The 24,804-nt window shown below is 52.0% G+C and overlaps 2 protein-coding genes and 1 non-coding gene across 3 annotated transcripts in view; 1 reads left to right on the top strand and 2 right to left on the bottom strand.

Moving 5' to 3' along the window:
- Positions 1-21,573, bottom strand: part of CDH24 (cadherin 24) — a 39,582-nt gene extending 18,009 nt beyond the window's left edge. The window contains exons 1-2 of the mRNA XM_035134909.2: positions 19,746-21,573; positions 640-950 (exon numbers count right to left, since the gene is read on the bottom strand). Of these exons, the coding sequence (XP_034990800.1) occupies positions 640-858 (219 nt within the window). The 5' untranslated portion in view covers positions 859-950; positions 19,746-21,573. The remainder of the gene's footprint in view (positions 1-639; positions 951-19,745) is intronic.
- On the top strand, positions 8,495-8,576 carry TRNAT-CGU (transfer RNA threonine (anticodon CGU)). Its single transcript has one exon. It is a non-coding gene; the product is annotated as a tRNA-Thr (tRNA).
- A 133-nt stretch (positions 21,574-21,706) lies between the features above and the next one.
- ACIN1 (apoptotic chromatin condensation inducer 1) overlaps positions 21,707-24,804 on the bottom strand; it is a 35,643-nt gene continuing 32,545 nt past the window's right edge. Inside the window, exons 16-18 of the mRNA XM_035134784.2 lie at positions 23,683-24,001; positions 23,164-23,264; positions 21,707-22,387 (exon numbers count right to left, since the gene is read on the bottom strand). Of these exons, the coding sequence (XP_034990675.1) occupies positions 22,091-22,387; positions 23,164-23,264; positions 23,683-24,001 (717 nt within the window). The 3' untranslated portion in view covers positions 21,707-22,090. The remainder of the gene's footprint in view (positions 22,388-23,163; positions 23,265-23,682; positions 24,002-24,804) is intronic.

Here is a 24,804-nt window from a genome sequence, read left to right on the forward strand (position 1 = left end):
CCTGTTGCCCTCCAAAGGTGGCCTGCGACTCCCGATCCCATCAACCCTGACCATTGGGCATGCTGCCCAGAGCTGACGGGAGCTGGGTCCTAGCAACATCTGCAGGGCCGCAGATTCCCCATTTGTGGCCACAAGTTCTGTCAGAAGTTCAGAAGCCCAGTTCAAAACGCTGTGGAAAATAGCACTGCAGGAAATCCTATTGCATTCCCACCTTTTCTCCAAAGACCTCCCCCTCTCCATTTCCCCCCACATACACACACAATATCCCTGCGGGGTAGATTAGCGACTGGCCCAAAGTGGACTTCAAAGCTGAGCAGGAACTTGAACCCAGGTCCAGCGCTCTAACCACTACTCCACCCTGGCTCCCTTGCCTGGCACTTTGAAAGCGCCATTGCAGGCACTTCCAGCCAGCTGATCCGCTGTGCCCAGAAAACATCCTTTGGGCTGAGTCTCACTCTTACCTGCCCCCTGCCCCACAAAGGTAGCTTGGCTGAACCGGCCTTGCAGACCACGTCGCAAGGTCTGGTGGGCCCGCCAATTAGGACCCATCCCTTTGCAAAAGTCCAGGCTGCCCCTCTTTGCCTCCTTACCCCCCCCCCCCGGCCAGCCAGTGTGGGTCCCAGCCAGCCTGCAGCTCACCCTTCCGATGAGGACGGGCTCCGGCCCGGCGTACTCCTCGATGACGAAGAACTGGTTCCAGACCCAGCTGCGGCGGGACCTCAGCAGCGGGCGCTCCCAGCGCTGAGACACGTTCCCCCGCGGGGACCCAGCTCTGGCACCCTGGCTGGGCGGCATGAGGCGGCCTGCGCAGCCGCAGCCTCCCAACCAGGCCAGCAGGAGCTGGAGGAAACTGGCCATCGCTCAGCCCCGCGGTTCAGTCCTCCTCCTGCAGCGGGGGGAGCTGCTCATCTGCGATGCCCATAAGGAACAGCTACCCCATCTGGGTGGATCTGAGGGCAGGAGGGAGAGAGAGAGAGAAAGACTAGGTATCATTGCCAGCCAGGTGCATCCTTTCAATCACGGACATCGCCATCCACCCCTGTCCAGAATAAATGGCTGATTCATGCAGATAATCCATAAAGAACACCATTCCTCTTCCTTAGGGAGCCTCTTCTCTGATTCCCATCCAATCGGGCCAGAGTTATTTATTCATTATGGCATTTGTAACCCACCTTCCCCTCCAAGGAGCCCATGGGGGTGTACATACTTCTGTCTTAGAATCATAGAATCATAGAGTTGGAAGAGACCACAAGGGCCATCCAGTCCAACCCCCTGCCCAGCAGGAAACACCATCAAAGCATTCCTGACAGATGCCTGTCAAGCCTCTGCTTAAAGACCTCCAAAGAAGAAGACTCCACCACACTCCTTGGTAGCAAATTCCACTGCCGAACAGCTCTTACTGTCAGGAAGTTCTTCCTAATGTTTAGGTGGAATCTTCTTTCTTGAAGTTTGAATCCATTGCTCCGTGTCCGCTTCTCTGGAGCAGCAGAAAACAACCTTTCTCCTTCCTCTATATGACATCCTTTTATATATTTGAACATGGCTATCATATCACCCCTTAACCTTCTCTTCTCCAGGCTAAACATGCCCAGCTCCCTAAGCCGTTCCTCATAAGGCATCGTTTCCAGGCCTTTGACCATTTTGGTTGCCCTCTTCTGGACACGTTCCAGCTTGTCAGTATCCTTCTTGAACTGTGGTGCCCAGAACTGGACACAGTACTCCAGGTGAGGTCTGACCAGAGCAGGATACAGTGGTACTATTACTTCCCTAGATCTAGATGCTATTGAGTGGGGGGGGGTCTGCCTGAGTGGTGGCGACTAGCTCTAGGTCACCCCACAAGGTCAGATCCCCAGGTCTACCAACTGCAACCTATGGGTGGGAGATATCCGAAATCCTTCCCAGCCTCCCAAAGAGAACCAGACACTAGATCTACGAATGATGACTGATAACAGGTAGGCCAGGAGACAAATCTGCACTTCCCCAAACACTGTACCCAATGGCCTATTGGTCTTCCCATTGCAACCCATGAGCAGGACCTAGCTCAAATCCCTTCTAACCCTTCCCAAGGCAAGCTGGCCAACGTTGCCCGCAATTCTACAGGACTTCTGCAGAGAACTGCCCTCCTGCTGGATCTAACCAATGGGCTCCACAATTGGACTTTTTTTTTGGGGGGGACCGTCTGCCAGGGATTCGAACCCTGGTCTCCCAGGTCTTGGTCCAACACTCTATGCCCTACACCACACTGGCTCTCTTCAGGGAAGGGCGAAGCCAAGGCAAGGGAGCCTGGGTCACACTCTGCACGTCTTCGGGTGCACACTCTGCACATCTTTGGGCTCGCGCTCCACTGCGGATGCTGTTCGGCTGGCGTGTGAGCTGAGAACCTCATCCCAGCATCCTCCGTTCTCATTGATTTGCAATATTTGCGGACCACCTCCTAGCTAGGATTCTCCGGGCGGTTTAAAACAGGACTGGGGAAACCCGTGGCCCTCTAGATTTTGTGGCTAGTATGGCTCACCATCAGGGAACGATGGGAACCGGAGTGCCGCCACAACATTCGGAGGGCCATGGCTTCCCCACTTCTCAGTTCACAGTAAACACTTTAAATTATACAAAGGCAGAAATGGGAAATCTAAGAACGAAACCAGTATCACAGGTATGTGGGGGTTCTTCGGCTCAACCCTTGGTTTCCTAAACTACTCCACGGGTGAAAGCCAGCTGCTTCTGGTGGCAGAGAGAAGGAAAAAGGCTCATTTAATGGAGACAGATTTACCTATTATAGGTACCAGAAGGCCAGTTCAGCACTGGGTAAATCGGTCCCACTGGAGGTTATATTACTTATGCGTGACGATGGAGACGGGTCGTGGCTCAGTAGCAGAGCATTTGCTCTGCTTGCAGAAGGTTGCAGGTTCAATCCTTAGCATCTCCAGGTAGGGAGAGGCTGAAACCCTAGAGAACGGCTGCCAGTCAGTGCAGGCAAGACTGGCCTAGTTGCTCTGACTCAGCATAAGGCAGCTTCCTAGGTATTACTCCTTCTGACCTAGGATTTCAAACTCTGGGTCTTTCTGTCAGCCTGCCACAAATCATAGAATCGTACAGTTGGAAGGGGCCACCGAGGTCCTCTAGTCCAACCCCCTGCAATGCAGGAATCACAACCGAAGAATCCTTGACAGGTGGCCATCCAACCTTTGCTTAAAAACCTCCCGTGAAAAAAAATCCACCGCCTTCTGAGCGAGCTGCACTGTCAAACAGCGCTTATTCCCAACATTTAAGTTGCAACCTAGTCCTGTTACCGGTAGCTTCAGGATCCCTAGTGACGTGAGCTGTAGTCGTGAAAGTTACATCCACCGACAAGAGTGTCAGCCTAAACACAGTCCTGGGGTCTGACTCAGGAACTGGAAAGAATGAATGGGGAGGAAGAGGGCCGGCCCTATCATTGGGCGGAGAAAGCAGACCGCTTCAGGGGGCAGGTGCGGAGGGCCGCCACCTCTGCTTCCTAGAGCTTCCTTCCGAAGGCCCCCCTCCGCGTTGCTCTCTGTTGGAGGACCAAACTGTGCAGGCGATATGGGCCAGCCCAGCATCCCTAAAATAGTCTGCTGCCTTCGGGTGTCAGGAAGATGCTATTTCCATTGCTGGTACTGAAGTCAGCTCAGCTGGAGTGGGGAGAGGGGCCATCTTGCAGCAAAGTGGCTTGAACCAGCCCTGAGGTCAACGAGGGCCCCGCGGTCAAGCAGGAGAGGCCGCAGCTCAGGGGGAGAATATCTGCTTTGCAGGCAGGCGGTCCCAGGTTCAAGTCTCGGTGTCTCCAGGTACGGCTGGGAGAGAGCCCTGCCTGAAACCCTGAAGAACTGCCGCCCAGTTTGTTTAGGCCAGGCATCCCCAAACTGTGGCCCTCCAGATGTTTTGGCCTACAACTCCCATGATCCCTAGCTAACAGGACCAGTGGTCAGGGATGATGGGAATTGTAGTCCAAAACATCTGGAGGGGCCGAAGTTTGGGGGTGCCTGGTTTAGGCAATAGAGCCATTTTGTTGCTCGGGTCTGTGGGGTTTGCTCCTCTTTCCCGCCTGGGGAAGCTCCAGCCCCAAATCATTCACAAAGCAGCCAAACCCACAAAACCACTAGGGCGAAATGTTCCGACCATCCACGCATCTGCAAGCCCCTTTTTTCCTCCATGCACCCACCCCCTTCCCCCTTCCTCCTCTCCCCACACGTTCCTCTTTAAACCAGCCACCCATCTCCTCCAGCACCCGCCCACTATTCATCCATCCGTCCACAGAGATCTTCAAATATGCCCGTCGCTCCATCCACCTGCCCATCACCAACCTGTCCAAAGACAGGCACTTAACTATTCATCTAAGCCATCTGCCCGTCCATCCATCCATCCATCCGTGCAGATTATTTATCTATGCATCCGCCTATGCCTCCCTCTCTCCTTCCTTCCCTGCATCTTCTCTCCCTCTTGTTCTCACTCCCTGCCCCCCCCACAACACACACAACACACACTCCCTGTGTCTCTGTTCTACATTCCCCTCAGGTCCTGCTCCCCAGCCTGCCCTGCAGACGAGAGAGGACAGATGATGGATGGAGCGAGAAATGGACAGACAGGGAGATAAACGCAGTTGCAAGGAAGGGCAGAACGAGACAGAGATACTGCCTTGTCCTGTTTTGTGTAGGGATACATATATATATATAAATACGTACACTCTGGGGTTAATTTGTGGTCGTCCCCCAACAATCTACCCAGTGGGAACTAGTGGTGGAAATGGCCAGGAGGAGCTGGGGGCCAGAAAAACTTGATGGTTCCTCAGCAAAATATTTCGGCCACGTTTGCCTCTGTGCTTAAAACCTTTGCCATCATCAACTTGGGCCACCGAGGAAGCCCTGAGGTCCTGTCCTCTTCTAGGACTCTTGACCACACTAGGGGGGGGGTAACAGTTGGGGTACCCTCTTCACTTAACCCTCTGCAATATTTTGCCTGGCTACCTGCCTGCCTTCCCAGTCCTTGGTTTCGAGAGGGTGGCGGACAGATGCCAGGACCCAGAACTGCCTGGAAATAGCATCCTCTGACCTGGAACCTCTCGTCCTCAGCCCTTGACGTGGGAAGACTCTCTGACCTCAGGAGCCTGCGGCAGTCACTCACTCCCGCAGGAAGCGGTGAGGAGGGCCACTGACTTGGGACGGCTTTAAAAGAGGACCGGGCAAATTCGTGGGAGGATTTGGCTATCGACAGCTACTAGCCACAGCGGCTGTCTTCTGCAGTGAGCTCCTGCATACCACTTGCTGGGAATCTCAGGAGGTGGAGAGTGTTTTGCTGCTCAAATCCTGCCTCTGGGTCCCCCCCCCCAGGGCCATCTGGTTGGCCACTGTGAGATCAGGATGCTGGACTAGACGGGCCACTGGCCTGATCCAGCAAGGTCTTATGCTCTTAAGGGAGATGCATTCTGCATCTGCTCAGGGGAGCCCTTGTTATGTTCTGGCTTCATAATCTCTAGGGATAAGCTCTGCCATTGGCAACCAGTGCTAGGGCTGAGCTCCACTACAGACCCTTCCTTCCTTCCTTCCTTCCTTCCTTCCTTCCTTCCTTCCTTCCTTCCTTCCTTCCTTCCTTCCTTCCTTCCTTCCTTCCTTCCTTCCTCGATTCTGTCGCTCCTTCTTCCACAACCTGGGAGCTTCCAGACTGTCACTGCTTTCAAGCGGGATTCAACCACATACCAGCACGATTAAAGTTGTCCTGGCCCTCTTGTACTCAAAACCCTATATATATATATATTCCTGCCATGAGCTGCCCTGAGATCTTCTTTCTTTAACAAAGAAAGAAATAAGAACCCCACTTTCCCAAAAAGATCCAACTTTTTGTGATACGGAAAGCGTGGGGGTAACACCGGCTCTGGCACCACATCATCTAACTTCCCTGCAAACAAATTGAGGCAAACACTCACTAAATGGCCAACGTCGCCTCGCTTCCCCGTGAGCAAATCAGGACAAAATGCGCAATGCACAGGTCGTCCGGAAGCGCCCTGGGTCTCCCCTCCTCTTTGTATTTCTATCGCTCACCTGGCATCTGCATTCTCTGCCTCCCCCCCCCCAACCTCTCTCTCTCTCTCTCGCCTTCCTTGTTAGCGGTTTCCCTCCGAGGCCTTCGTTCAACCCAATTAACCTGCGGGGCAGTTGGGCCCAACTGCGGCCTGACCTGCTTTAACCTTTCGAGCGTGATCCAGAAATGCAGTTAATAAATTTCTTTTTTTATAAAAAACAACAACCCGCCTTGCCCTCCAGTGGCGCCCTCTGTTGAAACTGGCACGAAGATCTGGTCCCCAGTTCCTCTTCCCTCCTCCTCCTCCTCCTCATACCAGGGCCTAATCGCTGTAATTCATTCAGAGCGACAACTGATTCAGTCACTTGGCTTCTCCTTATTGATCGGAAATGAAGATAAACAGCGAGGAAATGAGCAGGGGGGGGGAATCGGAGGCTGGGAGCGCGTGTCCAGCAGGTGCTTCCTCAAGAAGCAGCCCGCCCCGGACTTAATTTGAGATGGCGGCAGAGGCAGGGAAAAGGCTGAGCATGCACTCTCTCAGGCCTCGGCCCCCGTTTTCAGTAGCCGGATGCAGCCCTGGGCAAGGCAGGCTGTGTGGCTCAGTGGCAGAGCATCAGCTTTGCATGCAGAAGCTCCCAGGTTCGATCCCAGCCTGGGGGGTGTCTCCCTGCCTGACACCCTGGAGAGCCACTGCTGCCAGTCAGTGTAGGCAAAACTCCACTCGGTGGGCCGACGGTCTGGCTCAACGTAAAGCAGCTCGCTGCGCTCCTGTAAGCAACTTGTTCGGTTCGGGCACGAAGCCAACAGCCACTGCCTTCCTCAAGCCCTTTTGGTAATGTAGGTCATAGAATCGTAGAGTTGGAAGGGACCTTGTGGGTCATCTAGTCCAACCCCCTGCAATGCAGCCGTCTCATGCGAGGATTTGAACCTTCAGCCTTGGCATTATCAGCACCAAGCGATTGTGCTGGTAGAGCTTTGCAGGCAGAAGGTCGCAGGTGAAACCCCCAATGGCATCACCAAGGAGGGCTGGGAGAGATACCTGTCTGCAGCCTTGGAGAAATGCTGCCAGTCAGTGCAGGCAATACTAGTAGATATGGTGTGACTCTAGCACAAGGTGGCTTTCTATTCTCCTATAATTCCAGGGCACCAGTTCAAGTTTCCTTCCCTGCCCTCAGAGGAGCCCCAAGTTGTCCCCTGCTCCCTGCAATTGGAGACCAAGAGTGAAAGACTCGACCCTGGAGGGGCCTCTGAACATGTGCAGAGTTCTCTCCCTTCGCCTGCAAGTTGCCACAAAAATCTCTCTCTGTGTTCCAGGCTACAAGGGTGTGACTGCAAGGGGAAGTATCGCTCCTTTTGGAGACTGATCTCTTTCACGGGCCTAAAACCAGGTTAGGCCTGGCTCAAACTTGCCCGACTTTTCATGCCCCAGATCTCACGTCTTTCTCTCAGTTTTGTGGGGCTGGCCTGCCCCTTCTGCCCACCACCGACCCTGCGGAGTATGGCGTTCACAACGCTATTTCCCAGAAGCCTCTGCGGCCTTGCAAAGCGCTGCAGGGCAAAACCCTCGGACCTCATTGCGGCGTGATCATTTTGAGACCAACCCCTGTGGAGAAGGAGGAATATGCTGAATTATCTTTCCCCAAGGGACAACTTAGGTGGCCTTCCCAACATGGTTGGGCTCCGAAATCCAGCCGCCCCCCAGCCAGGAGGCCAATCGATGGTCGGGGATTGTGGGAGCTGAATCCCAGGAAGGGGTGGGCGCCAGGAAATGGGTTGAACTTTGGGACGTTTTTGCATTTTAAAGAAAGCGCTCTGGCGCGGAGCTAAAGTCCTTTTGCCGTAAAACCTAGAAGGTCTCCCAGGTTCCCCCGCCAACACCCCTTGCTCTAAGAAGCGGCGGTTTCCTCCCAAGTATTTTAAAAGGGTGTCAGAAAGAAGACGGGAGAGTATGCCGTATCTGCTGAGGGCAAGGATAAGAAGAAACAATTTTAAATTACAGGAAGGCGCATTTAAGATCTGAGAGATCTGAGGGCTGGGGAGAGGCAGGATGGAAAAGCGCCCCTTTCTAATTTCAAAAGCAGATCAGCGTGGAGCAACCAGCTTGTGGAGGGCAGGTGGGGAGAGATAGGATTTTCACCCTTGCAGGTTTTTCTCAAGAAGCCAGCAAGTCACAAAAGCTCAGGTCTAAGCTTCTAGTCAGCACCACATTTTCCCAGAGGCAACTTGCCCTGTGCCACAACAACGACATCTCCTCCCTTTGCTTTTCCCTCAGTGTTCCTGATTCAGCCCAAAAGTTGCCTGAGCACCAGCCTCAGGTATCCATTTGAACCTTTACAAAAGTAGGCATTGATTCCTTTCCTATTTTTCCCGTTGTCTGTAATTTGAATGAAAAGACCCGGCTCTCTTCACTCCATTGCCCTGCATTACTTGCATTCACACATGCAGGTACGTACTGTATCCCGCCTATCAGGCACCTAGCTCAGTCGGCAGAGCATGAGACTCGTAATCTCAGGGTCGCGTGGGTTCGAGTCCCATGTCGGGCAAAAGATTCCTGCATCGCAGAGGGTTGGACTAGATGACCCTCGCACGCCTTTCTTCCAATTCCACGATTCTATGATTATATCACATAAATAACTCCAGAGGGTCTCAGAGGCTCTGCCGCCACACGTGAAAAGACATGCCGATGCCACTTTCTTGTTCCCTGAGCCTGGCTAACAAACCCAGAGTAATGACCATTCGCAGGTCGCTACCACAGGTCAGAATTAGCTCTGGCAAAACACACATTTCAAGGGCGTCTGGGGTGTGCGTGGTAGTAGCACCTATTTCCCACCGGAAAAAGGTGGCTAATGAAATAAACCCTACTTTTTACATTTCCCCAGACCGGCATCTTAAGACAGATGTCCGAAAGCAACCCCAAGCTGCATAAAACAACAACAATGCGTTAGCTTACAAGTGGGTCAAGTCAAATACATTTAAACTCCCTCCACGGGAGCCAAAAGCTGATCGGCCAACCACAAATCTGGGCAGTCAAACAGGCGCAGAGGCAGACCATTGTAAAGTTTCCGTTTCATAAATTTTGGAACGCTTCCCAAGATGTGTGCCATGTCCAGAGCCAGCCTCAGATATTTTGCCACCTGAGGCAAAACAGCTAAGCAGCTTCTCTCCCGCCCAGGCCTGGCAAGATTCAGGCCGGCAGATCCAAAATGGCGCTTAGTTCCTGCCGCCGAGCCGCTAAAATTATACCGCCGAGGTGGTATGTTGGGGACGGAAATAGTCCCATAAAGATAAGCCCTCAAATTGTGGCCCGGTTCTGCTGCCTGAGGGGATGACTTTTGATCTGGCCCAGCCCAGGACAAATAGAAAGAAAACACGGGATTCCTTTAGCAACACAACCCCCCTTTTCACTCACAAAACTGGGGTGGGTCAAACGACAGTATTCTTCGCATACCCCCCCCAAAAAACTATTTTCAACGTGCTTTTATATGAAGTGGCAGCTGTTATCTGTGTCAACGATCGAGGAAAGGGATGACAGAATAGTCAATACAGAATAAACATTAGCGATTTTGCATATGAGAATATATTTGAGGAAGCTGCCTTATACTGAATGAAACTTATTTGTCCACTTTATCATGTTTAGCCTCCTCTGACTGGCCACGATCCACCATCTTGTTATTATTAAATTTATTATGACTATGTAGCTGGAGACACCAGGGATCGAACCTTGGACTTTTTCCATGCGAAGCGAATAGCTCTGCCAGTGAGCTACAGACCCCCATTTTGCGGGGTTAAAAGGAAGGCCCTCGCATGCTCAAATGTGCTAGGAGGTTTGAACCTATGGTATGTGAGTACAATAGCTGGTTGTGGCTAATGACGGTTGAGGAGAAAGGCACTCTGCCAATGCTCAGAGCACATGCTGCTTTTTTTATTATTCCCCCGTGTCCCAAGGCTGGATCCCAGCACTCCAGAGCATCTCAAGCATTAAGACCCGGTAATAAGTCAAATTTTTGTTTGTTTAACAAGGACGCGGACAGCACCTTTGAGTCTGGAATCTGTCACTTGCAAATTTTGTGAATGTGGCCCAGAAAGCAGCAAACAGGCGATTATCATGTTTCCGTGATCAAATGTACATTCTTGTTTTCGCTTAACTTACTACAGATCTGGGAAGTGTTAAGACGGCGGCTTGCTTTTGTTTTTTAAAAAGGAGACAACACGGAAATGTGGATTCTAATAGGCACCAGGGAGTGTGATGATTATGGGATCAGGGGGTGGTACTTGTTCCGGATTAATTAATCCAGATTAAAAGACCGATCATGTCCATATATATATACCCTCCTCATCTCCGTTAAGTGATTTTGAGCCAGCGCACCCACAGATAGTGTGCTCTCTGCCTGCCTGTTCCTCAGAGAGTTGCCAACTGCTTCCCTGTTCCCCAGCTCCTGTGCTTCTGATGTTAGCCCATTGCTCAGAAACGTAGCCCGCTGAAAAGCTTCTTCTGGCATGGAGATCAGGAGATGAGAAAGGCTTTACCCTGCCTAATTTCTCCTCAGATCAGACTGCCGTTAAAGGCACAAGGGGCAAAGGGCAGTATGATAAAGGTGGCAACTTTTCTAGGACATAAGGAAAGATGAACCTTAAAGACTAGGTCCCTGTTCATTCATGCCCCACTGATTTAAAAGTGCTTGCATTTCTTTATTTTTTTAAAATGCAAAAACAAAAACAAAAAGGGGGGGGGAGACATATATAAGTATCTCATTTATTACTTCCCTGTTTAAATGCCAATTTTCAGTAGCCTCTGTAACTGTAAATCTTGTATCCCAGATTTCCTAGATGCCATTAAAATAAATCAGGGGCTCAGAACGAGGCCCTAAGCTGGGACCAGTGCTAGCTGTGTTTGTTTTAATTCCCTCCTGCTTCCTCCTGCAAGTGATTCCCTTCTTTCCAGCCCTCTCCACCCCATCCCTTCCTTCATTTATTCCTTCTCCCCCTCCAGGCAGGCTCTGTCTCTTTCCTCCCTCCCCCTCCCCTCCTGCCCAAATCTAAGCGGATTTTTTAGGATTAGTTATTCCCAGACCCTGGGAGAATAAACCCAGCAAATCTTATTTCGCCTTGTCAGAAAATTGACTCCAAGAGAAAGCGGGGTGGGGGTGGGGAGTAATGCAACCCTTAGATGTGGGGAGGGAAATATAATGAGGAGGGGGCATGATGGACCTGGAGTTTTTTGGGGGGCAGGTTCCCCCTGAAACTAGAAGTCCAAAAAGATATTGGGTGGGGTTGGTTTTTTGGTTTTTGAGAAGACGCAAGCAAATTTGGTTAGTCACACTGGGTGTAGATAATGTTGGGGGTGGCTGGGCCTCTGAAGTGCAGTTGGACAGGGTGGTCTAATTCTGGGGGACCCTTGCACCCCAGTTTTACGATTCACTGTGTTCCTAACATTTCAGTAGGTGGGGGGGCAGAATTAGGTCCGAAATGGAGACCTGGAAGTACTGATCAGGACCAAAGCTGGGGTTTATTTGTTTATTTTTGCGGGTTGGGGGAGAGGGAATCGGATCTGAAATTGAATCTGAGGAGCATCAATAGAAAGAGGGAGGCCAGAACAGGAGGGGTTTTGGCATGGATGGAAGGAAGAGGTCAAGGGCCCTGGGGTCGGTGTGTGTGCGTGGCGACAAGTAATGCAGGAAGGAATCACATTCATTTAAAGATCAGGGGGGCAGCTTTGGGGGGCTGTGGGTCAGGATGACCAAGGTGCATTGAGGAATGCAGAGGGAGGACCAGGATTTTTGGGGGGCGGGCGGGAATAATGGGCTGAGACGGGAGACTGAGGGCAGAGCCACCCCAAATCTATAGCCACCCCATAGCCCTTGTGGAGTACCTAGGACACTTGAAGAGGGGGGTGGGTGAGCTTATGCTGATGCATAAATCAGTCTGGGGAGGGGGGCTGCCATAAAATGCCTTGTAGGGGGGGGGTCTCTCCAGTGGGATCTGGGTTGGTGTGGAGGGGTTGTGGTGTGGGGGCTGTGGGTCAGGTTCCACCAATCCTCACCATAGCCCTTCCTCTCTCTCTCCTGGGAATCGTTGTGGGGCGGGAGGCTGAGGTGGTGGGGGTCTTGATTTATCTCCATCTCCCCCCTCCCTTGGTCATGCCAGCAGGTGTCCCCCCCTCTCTTTTTCCAGCCTCCCAATGCCCCCCGCAATCCTTTCCCCCGCGCTGCAGTCTTAAGACTCCCGGGGTAGATTTACAACCCAGGGCTGCGTGAGTGAAATTCCTAATGAGGCGCCTCGGAATCGCGGAATGAGACAGGCAGAAAGAAAGAGGGGAAGAGAAAACGGGGGGGGGGGTAGGTGAGGGGGGGAAAGAGAGAGAGAGAAGGAGGGAGAGAAAGGCGAGAGCGCGTCTGTTTGGGGAAAGGGGGGGGGTCCCTCGTCGTCCCAGCCTCCCCTCCCAGACGGGAATCCCGCCAGCCACAACATTTGTCACAATCAATACGGAATTCTCTCCGGAACGAAGGAACGAAAAAGCCCGGCGGACGGATGAGTGCGGGCGCCGCTGGCTCCCCATCGCTTCCCCCCCCCCTCATCTCTCCCGTCACGTCCCTAATCAAACTTTGATCCCCGACTCCCCCCGGGAATAGGGGGGGGGACACACACACACATACACAGCTGGGGCTGGAAAGAAGGAATGAGAAAGTGGGAGGGACGGAGAAGTGCAGGATGGAACCGCCCCCCCACCCCAAATAGAATTCTACATATTTTGCCTTTTTATCAATTAGTGATTCCCGCGCTCCTCCCATGCCCTGGAGCCAGGTCTAGAAACAGCCCCCTCCCCAAATAATAATATTATTATTATTAATAATAATATAACATGGTTTGGGGGAAGAATGGATAAAGATGGGGGGAACTGAGCTCTTGTAGGGAAGTGGGGGTGGGTTGTGGGGTTCGCCCGCACTCCGTCCCCCCACGCCACCCCCACATTTTGCCGCCCCCCTCTTCTTGTGGGTACCCTCTGGGGGCTCCACCCCTCTATCCTTCTTCTCCCTCTGCCTTCCCCCCCCACCCCAAAAGTGAAGGGAACCTACCTGAGTCGCTGGGAGTCCGGGGAAAAGGGTTAAGGAAGGAGGGAACGAGGCAGAGATGTAGAAGGAAGCGGGGGAAGAGAGGGAGAGAGAGAGAGAAAGAGGAGGGAGGTAGAAGAGAAGAGAGAAAGAGAGAGAGAAAAGCAAAGGGCGAGAAGGAAGACGGGAGCGCAGCAGGACCAGCGACAGAGAGATGCAGGGATTCTTCTTCTGCAGAGATGCTCGTCTGATCCTCCCCCCTCCCTCCCTCGTCTTTCTCAGCTACTACTCACTCTCCCCCCTCCCGGCAGGGTGGTCTGAGCAGAGGGAGAGAAATAATGGAGAGGAAGAGATAAGAGCCCCCCACCCACCCAAAAAACCCAAAAAAACTGAAAAGCGCGACCCCCCCCCTGCCTAGCACTGCGACAATGTCTGCCCCCAAACCCTGACCCACAGAAACCCCCGCCAGCCGTGCCACTGTCCCAGTCCTGGACCCCTAGAAGCCTTCGACTAGGACTCCCCCCCACCCCAATTTTCTGAACTCTCTTCAACCCCCCCCCCCAATAAGAGTCGTCCCTCCTGGTCTAAAAGGTGTCTCTTCCCTCGCCTCCACCCCCAAGTCCTCACTTGAAGACCCTTCCTCAGAATTGCTGGTATCCTTCCACTCTACTTCCCTCCCTCGCCCCCCCTCAAAAAAAAAACTCCTTTCCTGTCCCGGCACAAATCTATTTATTTATTTCATTCCCCCCACCTGCTATTTGTCAATGTCTTGCAACCCTCCACCCTATCTGGACTCTTAAACTCTGCTGCCCCCCAATTGACGCTCAGAAGCCCCCCAAAAGAGCCCCACAAACAGAGTGCTTAATCCATAGTTTATATCCAACCTTCAGCCTTGCCCCCCACCCCAATATCTCACTCTACAGGACTAGGTTTGGGTCTGTTTCTGACCCATGGAGACCCCTAATCCCTACATCAATTAACCAAACCTTAGTCCAGACCCATCATTAATCCAATATGCTTTATAAGACATTTTTCAATTCTGCCCTAAAACTGCCCCCAATGCCTGTTGAACCCCCCACAACCAGCATCTATAGGCCGGCCCTGCTCAAAACCAGCTCAAAATCCCATGCCACCCACCCCCATTTTGACATATTGGGGGGGGGGAGCCTCCAGATATAATGTTCCCCTGACTTGACACCACAGACCTCCAATGGGTGCTTCTCATGAGCCGGGCTTAGCCCCAGAATCGGTTTTCAACGTCCAGGAAAATGGGAACAAGCTGGACAAGAGTGCCCCTGAGCATGTGCAGAGTGTGCTCGGCCTTCCTCACTGGGTAACAACCCCCAGACATAACATGTGGAAAGGTAAGCGGTGAGGGGGCAAAATGGAAGACCCCCCCCAAGGTGGCCTTGAGCCCCCCCCCGGCACCTCTCCGTTTGGAGATCTATCGAATACAGTACAAGGTGTCTTGAACCCAAGCCCTGCGCCCAAGTCTTTCAGCTCTGCCTCCCAGCTCTTCCTCCAGCCTCTTCCCTCAGCCAGAATACCCCACCTGCTGCGTGCAAACCCCCCACCCCACCCGAAATGAATTGTTTGGCTGCAATTGCATTTTAATGAGGTCTTGAATATTTTAAGGGACTGCGAGAGGTGAGGGAGGCAGAAATTTGGCCTATTTGGGAGGGAGCGGAAGCCAAGGAAAAATGGCGGGGAGTTGGGAAGGGGGTGGGCAGCCGTGATGCTCGTGAACACCCCACCCGACCCCCGCCCTCTCTCACAGCCAGGATCTTGGAAAGCGGGGCTCCCGTCCCCAAAACCTCCCCACCCCACATTTCTCCCCCCCACCTCCTCAACCCATTCTCTTGTTCCCTGAATTATTCACGAGAAGGAAACTTTGTGAATTCCTAATGAGGGCTCATTTTAAAAAATTGATAGTGGGGCTTGCGCTCCCGCGGACTGCCAGGCAGAACGAAAGAGGGGGGTCCCTTGCCACCGCCCACCCCCCTTTGCCCAAATCCAGAAGAGGGGGAATCAGAGGGCGGGATTGGCGGGGGAATGCTGCAGGTCAACCATCAACACAACTCCGAAGAAGGAATGAGGGAATCGGGGCCCCAACAAAAGTGGGGGAGAAGGGAGACTTGGGGTGTGCAGGATGGTTGAGGTGGAAGGTTAGGCTAGGTGTGGGTCAGGGTTGGGGCTTGTGGTGCAGACATGGGGCTTGAGGGATGTCCTTGGGATCGGGGGGGCGGCTTGAACTTTTGGGGTGCTGTGTGGCTCAGGCCTGAAAGGCATCGGGTGATTTTGGGGTGGGCACAATGGCAGGGAGTGGGCTGGGGGCTGGGGGGGGGCGCTGTGAGTCACGCTCGTGGAGGCCCAGCGAGGCTGCTGGCGTATTCATTATTGGTCTGCTTTTAACGATCGATTGAGGTTTAATTAACTGGCTGCGATTATTTGAGGGAATTTAAATAGCGTAATTAACCCGGCGGGGGAAACTGGGCTCTCTGCTGTTGAGGAAGGCTGAGGAACTGGGCTGGACTGGGGCGGTGGGGACTGAGGAATGGGGGGAAAGGGGGGCGAACCCCAAATATTTGGAGAGGGCAAATCCATTTGGGGTGTGTGTGTGTTCAGTGCTGAATCAACCCATTCCGGTCTGAGGGAAATGGGGGGGGTCATTTCGGTTCTTCCTCAACACGGTTTTTTGTGGGGGTCTTGTGGTCAAGCTCTACTTCCCCATAAGTGGACTGAGAGGAAGGGCATGCGTGTGAGAGAGAGAGAGATTAAATATATTAAGCAAAAGCCCTGAAGTTTAAAAAAGGGAGAAGACTTTGAAAAACCATTGTCAGCGCACCAGGCTGGGGTTAAAAGCCATCACCCACCAGAAGTGTGGGGCTGGAGAGCGACATATGGAGGGCCGGGGACAAGTTTGAGGAGTTGCACTGGCCAGAGTGGAAAGGTGAATTTTGGGTGTAGGTCTTTCCAGGGTTGTTTAGGTGGCGAGAGTGGATCGTGGTGGCTAGGGGGTCGGTGTCTATAGGTTAGGCCAAAGCCAGCAAAGGGCAGTTTTGGTAGATATGACTAGACCAGTCTCCCATATAAAGGGGGCCGTGGGTGGGGCAGGGGATCTAGGCTTTGGCATAGGCTGGCAATTGGGGAAGTGGTCAAGGAAATGGTGGACATGCAGGTTCTTAGAAGTGGCCACCAGGGTCAGGAGTCAAAGATCTGACCTGACCGAGAGATGCAGACGGGGATTGTTTTGGGCAGAGCCAATCCTGGCTTCCTCTGAGCCAAGAGCCGCCTCGCAATGCACAACAGCACAACCACAGAAAGAGGTGAAGGAGAAAGGCGATAGCAGAGGAGAGATAAAAATAGACCCGCGAGGAGAAAGAGGACCCGGGGGAATCGCGTGGGAAAAGAGGAATCTTCCCCCCCCCACATGCATCGCTGGCTGTCACTCAGCGCCTAACCGTTCCCACACCCCTCCGCTCAGGCAGGATCATAAGGGAGTCTCTCTCTGCCTCTGCTTGCCCCATAGCAAGGCCCTGACCCCCAACCCTGGCTAGGGCAGCTATCACATCCAATCCCCACGATGCTCACGAAGCAGTTGCCTCCCAAGGACTAAGAGGACTCAGAAAGTGGACAGGCCCCTCTCGGCACAAGTTTCCACTGTGTGTAGAATAGCAGAAAAACAGTAGCAGAAACAAATGGGCAGCCTAGCCCGAGCTGAAGTGTTGTATAAGCTGTTTTTTAACAAGACGTTTATTGATTTGTAATAGTATTTTTATACCGTTAGTTTGCTTTATGGAGGTGTTTTTTATAGTTACAAGGCTCCTGGGACAGAGGAGAACATACAGGCTAAAAATATTTGAATTTGCCACCCTAAAACTCTTAAACCTTTGCTCCGATCTGCTCCTGCGTTCCTTCCTTTCATCGTTTGTTTTGTCACCTCAACTCACGCTTAACTCTGCCACCACGAGGGCTAGAACCTTATGTAAAACAAAAGCTATGGTTCCCATGGCTGGATTCTGCTTCTCGTACCAATTCCGGCGCTTGCATTTTGCAGAAGGCCAAGCAATCTGCACAGGCCTGTGGGCAAGCTATGAAATAAAATAAATAAATCAGGGGGTATATAATGGATAACAAGGAGAGGCTCCCGTGATCACTTCTGGCCCTATTAAAATATATGATTGTGGCTGCCAGCATCAACGGATTTAAAGACAAGGTGGGATCAGTTTGTGGCCTGTTAACATCAATATCCAATTAGAACCTCCATGTTCAGATGCAACATATCTGTGAATATAATCTACTGTAGATAAACAGCAGGAAGTGAGCTCTCCGAGTGCGGCTTTCTCCCAATTGAAGTGCAGAGTGTTTGAGGACCGGGACATTCACAGGGAAACCAAAATGCTTGTTTACAAAGCTACTGTACTACCAACCTTACTATATGCTTGTGAAACACAGACCACTTATAAACACAATCTCTAACTCCTCGAAATATTCCATCAACGGTTTTTTTTACACATCACTTGGGAAGACAGGCGAACTAATATCAGTGTACTGGAAGAAGCAAAGATCACCAGTGTTGAAAGCAATGATTCTTCAACATCAACTTCGTTGGACTGGTCATGTTGTGCAGATGCCTGATGATTGTCTTTCAAAGCAGCTACTCTATTCCGAACTTAAAAATGGAAAGCGTAAAAACTGTCTCAAGGCAAATCTTTAAAAATGTAGTATAAACACTGACAACTGGGAAACACTGGCCTGCGAGCGCTCCAGTTGGAGAACAGCCTTTACCAAAGGTGCCATGGGCTTTGAAGACACTCGAACTCAGGACGCAAGAGAGAAACATGCTAAGAGGAAGGCACGCTTGGCAAATCCACACCGTGATCAAATCCCGCCCAGAAACTAATGTCCCCGCTGTGGAAGGACGTGTGGATCCAGAATTGGCCTCCATAGTCACTTACGGACTCATTGTTAAAACCGTGTTTATGGAAGACAATCTTACTCAGCTACGAGTGATCGCCATAGGAGAAGAAGTCCACAGACCACCACTGACAGAGAATGGGGGAAATTCTGGATTGGCGGGCATTTCAGGGACAAAATTTGTGCTTTTAATTTGATCTCTTACGCTCACTGTGTGTCTTGGGGGCTTCAGCAGTGGGGCTGGCTGGCAGGGAGGCAGAAAATAAAGGCTATCGCGGCCGCAGTAGTGTACATACATGAAGGACGGCATAAATCTTCAAAGCTGCTCTGCAGCCCGTAAGTTGGCTGAGCATCCCCGTGCGCTCATAATGGAGAATTTGCAGGGGACCCACTGCGACTGGCACTTAGGGGAAACAGCAGAGGGTCCCTGGGTGGGGATTAGCTCCTTCTCCAGCTAGGCCTCTCTTCGCAGGCCACCCCCACCCCCAAATCCCGTTAGGTGATGTAATCCTCCCAAGCTTGAGCCGGAGTTAGGAGGATCGAAAGAGGAAATCTGGTGGATCAAGCAATCTGCTATGGAGAACGAGGCAGAAACAGCGGCCGTGTGGGTGTGGGAATGTGTGCAAAGCTTTAATCATCTGCAAGGTCTAAAACCCTCATCTCTCTACCCACCCAGCTCCCCCTCTCCTGCCCGCCCCACAGGCACACACACGCACACTGCGCCCAACTTTCCAGCAAGACAGGACTGCTGTTAGTCACCTGGCAGAGAAGCACATAGAAAGGGCACCGTCTATCAAGAGGGCTGAGTTTGGAACACTGAACATCGCCACAAGCGGAGCACACACACACACCTGCTGCAAACAGGTGGAGGAAATGGGAGAGGGGGGGAGAATAGGCTCAGCCGGGTACATAGGAAGCTGGTTTGTGCCACTCTTAAATCTCAGGGTCGCGGGTTCGAGCCCCACGTCGGGCAAAAGATTCCTGCATTGCAGGGGGTTGGACTGGATGACCCTCAGGGTCCCTTCCTGTAATTCTTTGAGTCTACCATTCATTCAGCACACTTGCCATCCATTCATTTCCAGGCCCAATTAAAGCCTCCCCCCCTCCCAAATACCTGAAAGACCACCTTCTTCCCTACCCCTGCAGGCCAGTGGGGGCCGTTGTTTCGCCATGCCCAGAAGCTCAGGGGTGGCATCCCAGGAGAGGCTATTCTCTGCAGCAGCCCCTTAGCTGTGGAACCCCCTCCCCACAGGACGCTGTGAAGATGCGCCTCTAGTTTGTCATTTGCACACTTGAAGTCTACATTTTTAGGATCCCGTGTCTGTGATTGTTAAGTTTTAAACTGTTTAACAATATTGTGTTTTGATTGTTCCAAGGCTCTTCAGGATTTTAGATAAGACATTTCCAGCCCTACCCGAAGATGCCACCAGGGACTGAAACTGGGGCCTTCTGCACTCAGAGCATTTGTCCTACTGCTACGGTACGTACGGCCCTTCTGCTGCATTTCCTGCAGCATCCCCGGAGGTGCACCAAAATGTGAAAGGGAAAATTCTATTCTGCCCTGTATGATCTACTCGAGATTCCTGCATTGCAAGGGGTTCGACTAGATGACCCTCGGGGTCCCTTGCAGTTCTGCAGTTCTGGTTTGAGGAGGGTGAAAAAGGCAGAGGGGTGGCTGAACGAAAGGAACTGCTGCATAAAGCCTTTTAAAACTTCAGAGTGTTTCTTCCAGGCATAAAAACTCACCTCTGGTTTTTGTACTGCCGGAACCGCAGCTCATTTTCAGAGGGTTCTTGCATTCTCCTTTTCTCCCATCTAAGTAATTAGCTGTGGAACACTGGTGCCACCTATCAGCCAGGATGGGAATTGCATGCCTAACAAATGCTTTTTAAAACAAAAAAAAATCATTCCAGTAGTAGACCAACTAAGTTTCGTCATTGGTATGAGCTTTTGTGTGCATGCACACTTCTTCAGATACCATGCACACATCAGACAAACACGGCTACCTACCTGTAACTAGAACTATGAAATGCTTTTTAGGCCTTTATACCCCAGACCAAAGGGCAAGTAGATAAAGTGCAAAGTGCAAGTAGATAAATAGGTACCCCTCCAGCGGGAAGGTAAACTGCATTTCCGTGCGCTGCTCTTGTTCGCCAGAAGCGGCTTAGTCATGCTGGCCACAAGACCCGGAAGCTGTACGCCGGCTCCCTCGGCCAATGAAGCGAGATGAGCGCTGCAACCTAAGACGTCCACGACTGGACCTAATGGTCAGGGGCCCCTTTACCTTTACCCCAGACCAGGGGTAGGCAACCTAAGGCCCATGGGCCACAAGTGGCCCACGGGAGTTGTTTAACTGGCCCTCGAGCCGCCCCCGAACCGAGGCACCCGCTTGGAGAGTCCCTGCACGCTGCACTAAACTGGCGCAGCACAGCACAGGGACTCACTTCCGCAGCACTGGAAATCATGTCTGCACATGCAGACTCTGGAAATCGCATCTGCGTAGATGCCAGAAATTGCAGGCATGCGTGCAATCTGGCCCACAAAGGGATCTCTGCTGGAGTGAACTGGCCCAGGCGAGGTAAACCTTGCCGACCCTTGCCCCAGACAAATTCATAGAATTGTAGTTGGAAGGGACCCTGAGGCTCATCTCGTCCAAAACAGTGTGGAGGAGCTTCAGAGACCCAACTCTGGCTTATGAAGCTCATGGGATAAATTTTGGACTAGTCTCTTTCAAGTCTAACTTACCTCAGTGTGTTGATTTGAGAAAAAATGAGGAGCGTAGATGTCCAGGACTGTGCAATTCTTCAGACAGGTTAAAAATGCAAACATCTAGCAAAGTTCTCCATGAGGCAGAAGGGAACCATTGCAAAACTACCTTTCATAAAATAAGACTTTGGGGATAGTTTATCTTTTGCAACACATACCATCCCATTTCTGGAACTTGTTTTTAAATTAAATTCCAAGAGAGGAGCAAAAAGACGGAGGGCTGAAATGGGGTCAGGCTAGATGGCCCCTGTAGGCCCTTCCCATGCTACCATATGGGAGTTCTAGCCATTGACTTTTCCCTCCCATTTTTGCACTCTACTAAGGTCTCTCTTGTTGGAGCTTTATGTACCCAAACACCCAAGATGTGGACCACGGGCAGCTGGTTAACGCAACTTGAAATGTGCAGCGTTTTATTGTATTTGCATGCATTGTGTAAGCTTAGGGGGACCTAGCTTCAGATTTTGTGAGGCACTTCCAAAATCAATACAAGCAAGCAAAGGACTTGGGTTCTCATCTTTGGGTTTCTTTTTGGGTGGATCCAGGTGTCCCCCTGACTGCTTGCGGTCACTTCTTGGGCTTTGCCCAAGCTGTTCGGAGACCAGCAAGGCTTCTTGACAGTTCAAAGGCACCAGTGAAGCCCATCTGGGTACTGGGAGGAGTGGTGGAGCCTCTGCCTTCTGTTCTCAGGCGCCATCTGCTGCCTAATGGCTGTGCAGGCGGAAAATACGTGGTCCCATGAGGGGGGAAAAGATGTTTGACCCCTGTTTCTGAAATTGCCCTTTCCTTTTTTGGCACAAGGGGCTGGAATTGCCGAGCTCTGTTGGTGTGCTGCTAGCAAGCTCCTTCTCTCTCTCTCTCTCTCTCTCTCTCTTTCGCACCCCGCTCTGAGCAGGTTCTGGAACTCGACTCCCCAACCCAACAAGAAAGATGCACAGCGGGTATAAAACTAACGCCATCTCTTTATTATGTTCTTTTTTCCTGTATTCATCAGAATAATAAAAAAAAAATTCCCAAAATAAAATACAAATTAACGGGGAGGGAGCTGGCCCCAGGAGAAGAGGGGAGCGGGAGGACTGGGGATAAAAACCGCCCCACATTCCGAGGAGGAAGGCCCCTTCTTCTCCCTGCCGCAGCCATTACATCCGTCGAGCACGCCTCTCCCTCCTCGCAAGAGCTGCTGGAAAAGGGGAAGCCCAATCCCTGGCTGTCCCAGTCCTCTCCCAAAAAACCAGGGCTAGATTTGGGGTAGGGGGTGGGGGAAGGAAGTGCCGCCACCGCTCCCCTTCCCTCCCCGCAGAAGGTCAAAGTAAAGAAGTTGGAATAGGTCAGCGGCGCCCCCCCCTGTCCTGTACAGGCGTGCTGCGACTCCGGCTCCGACTATGGCGGGCCTTTGCCTCGCGCCGCTCGCGGTCCCGGCCACCGCGCTCGCCCCCTCTGCTGCTGGCCCCGCCTCCTGTGGCGTTGGGGCGCTCCCGTTCGCGCTCCCGGCTGTGCTCCCGCCTCTTCTCCCGCTCGGCTTGTCGGCTGCGCTCCCTCTGGCGGGCCTCCTCCGCCTCCTGCTCCTTGCGCCGGCGCTCTCGCTCCCGGGCCCTGGCTGCCCGCTCGGCCTGCTTCTGAACGTACTGGAGGGGAAGAGAATGGGCAAGAAAAGGGAGGTTGGAAATAGCCCCATTTTCTTTTTTTTCTTTCCTTCTTTTTTCCTTTTTGTATTGTTTATGCATCTTTGAAAATAATTGTGGTTTTGCTTAGAATTATTTACAAGAAGACTATATGATCAGCTTATTTTATTATTATTTTGTTATATGATTTTGTATATTATTATTTGAATGTTAGTGTTTGTTTGGTATGCTTGTGTTTTCTTAAGTGTGTGATGAATGTATTTTAATTTAAATTTAAATAAAGTTTATTTTAAAACCTTAAAAAAAAAGAGGAAATAGCCCCATGGACCAGGAGAGCAGAGCTCCTGGTGTACCTGGAGCCAGGCAGAATCCATTTAATGACGCAGTTCGTTGCCAAACTTTCCTTCAGGAAAGGCTGCGTGGCTCTTTGCTCTTTACGACGGCTAGCAGAAGTTGGGCAAAAAAAGTAAAGGATGCATAAAACATCTTGCTTGGCCTGCACCCTGGGAATCTCTTCGCCTTTAGAAATAAAAGTTTCTAGTCCTCAGGGTCACAGAGAAGAGGGAAATGTATGCACCCTCCCGCTGTCCATTTGACCCAGTGTCCCAAAGGATCTGAACGCGAGGGCAGATTTTGACCAACGTTCTGGATTGCTTGGCTTATTCACCCTGAATAATAAACAAGAATAACCCGACAGGGGAAGCCAGCCCATCTCCCTGACAGTCCAGACAGCAGCAAATGATATTACTGTCGCGTTCCTGAAGGACAGTGTCTCTCACCTGGGTGTCTGTCAGAGGAAGCCAATAAATGCAGGGGGCTGCTTTGGTTTTGCGGAAAAGGTCGTCCAGCAGTTTAGCGGGGGGCTCTTCCTGGGCCTTTTCTGTTGGCAGAGAGAGAGAGGAGGAAGCAGAGACCTCAGAGGGGCAAATGCAGCCTCAGACTTCTATTCTTACAGTTGTTATTGATTAAGTACTTTGCACGCCAGAGCGGTCTCTGAAGGGAGGCTTCCTGGGCCTTCTTCCCTCGGCTTCCTAAAGACCTCGGCCCACCCACTCTCCAGATGCTCTCAGCCACTCAAAATGGCAATTGCTGAAAGGCGAGGCGGAGATTTCAAAAATTCATGCTGCCCCAATGGTAATACTCATGTGTCCGCCTGATAATGCCAGAGGGAAGGCTGAATCACAGCATCGTGGAGTTGGAAGGAAGGGGCTGCCCTCTGCCTGCCCCTTCCCACACAGCCCTGGATCCATCATGGAAGGAAGAATTTTTACACACACACACACGGCCCATATACTCACCCTTCTTCTCGGCTTTCTTCTCCTTAGACTTGGGGCGCTCCTTGCGGCGTCTCTCCCGGGACCGGGATCGAGAGCGGGGCCCCTCGCGCACCTTGTCCCGGTCCCACTCCCGCTCGGCCCTCGTCCTCTCCCGCCGCTCCATCTCTCTCTCCCTCTCGGCCCACTGCTCCCGGACCACCGCCTCCCGCTCTCGTGCCTCCGAGCGCCGCGGCATCTCGCGCTCCCCCCGCATGCCCAGGCCCACCCCAGGGAGGGAGAGCGCCTCGTCCGCCTTGGCTTCTGCGGGACGCTCGGCCAGCAGACCCCGGTGGAAATCCAGCTGGGGAAGAGGAGGAAGAGGAAGATCAGACACACATGGCAGCTTTCCTTAAAACGCCCGGCACTCCGATCATTCAAGAAGCATTTCCCAACTGATTCCATTGCCTTTGACTTAGCAGTTTTGTGTTGGACGATTTGAGGCAGGCCAGAGAAAGGACTTCTTTAGTCAGTGCACAGGAGTTTGGTCCATGGGATGCAGTGATGGCCACAAATCTGGGTGGCTTTCAGAGAGAATTAAGACAAATTCATGGAGGGTAAGGCCATTAGCGGAGGATAGAGATATTCACCACTGTCATAGAGGCATTATACTGGGGAATGTAAATGGAAGGGCTGTTGCACTTAGGTTCCCATTGGGGCAGCTGGTTGGCCACCTTGAGAACAGGGCGCCTGACTATATGGGCCTTTGGCCAGATCCAACAACCAGGCTCTTCAGATGTGCCACGGAGGCTCCTCGTGAGCCAAAGGGCAGGATACAAATGGAAATAGGCAGATAAACTGCCCTTATAGAGCAGTGTTATATTTCTTTCTGACTGTGGCCAGCCACTTGCTCTGAGAAATATGCCCACTAGGCCAAGCGATGTCCATCTAGCAAATTGCAGGCCTTCACCCTTGATTTCCACTCCACGTCAACAGGGCTATTATCCCTGGGCAGACAAATGAAACCTCCATACATTGGCCCCATCCTCGAAAACCCCCACCGGCCTCCACCACAACCTTCAACATCAATGAGTTTCACAGGAAAATGTCTTGAAGCAAGACATTCATTTGTGTTCCGTCCTGTCTGAATTCTCCACCAGTTCTGTT

This window comes from Zootoca vivipara, chromosome 13 (genome assembly GCF_963506605.1).
Source record: "Zootoca vivipara chromosome 13, rZooViv1.1, whole genome shotgun sequence".
In the NCBI taxonomy this organism is placed as follows: domain Eukaryota; kingdom Metazoa; phylum Chordata; class Lepidosauria; order Squamata; family Lacertidae; genus Zootoca; species Zootoca vivipara.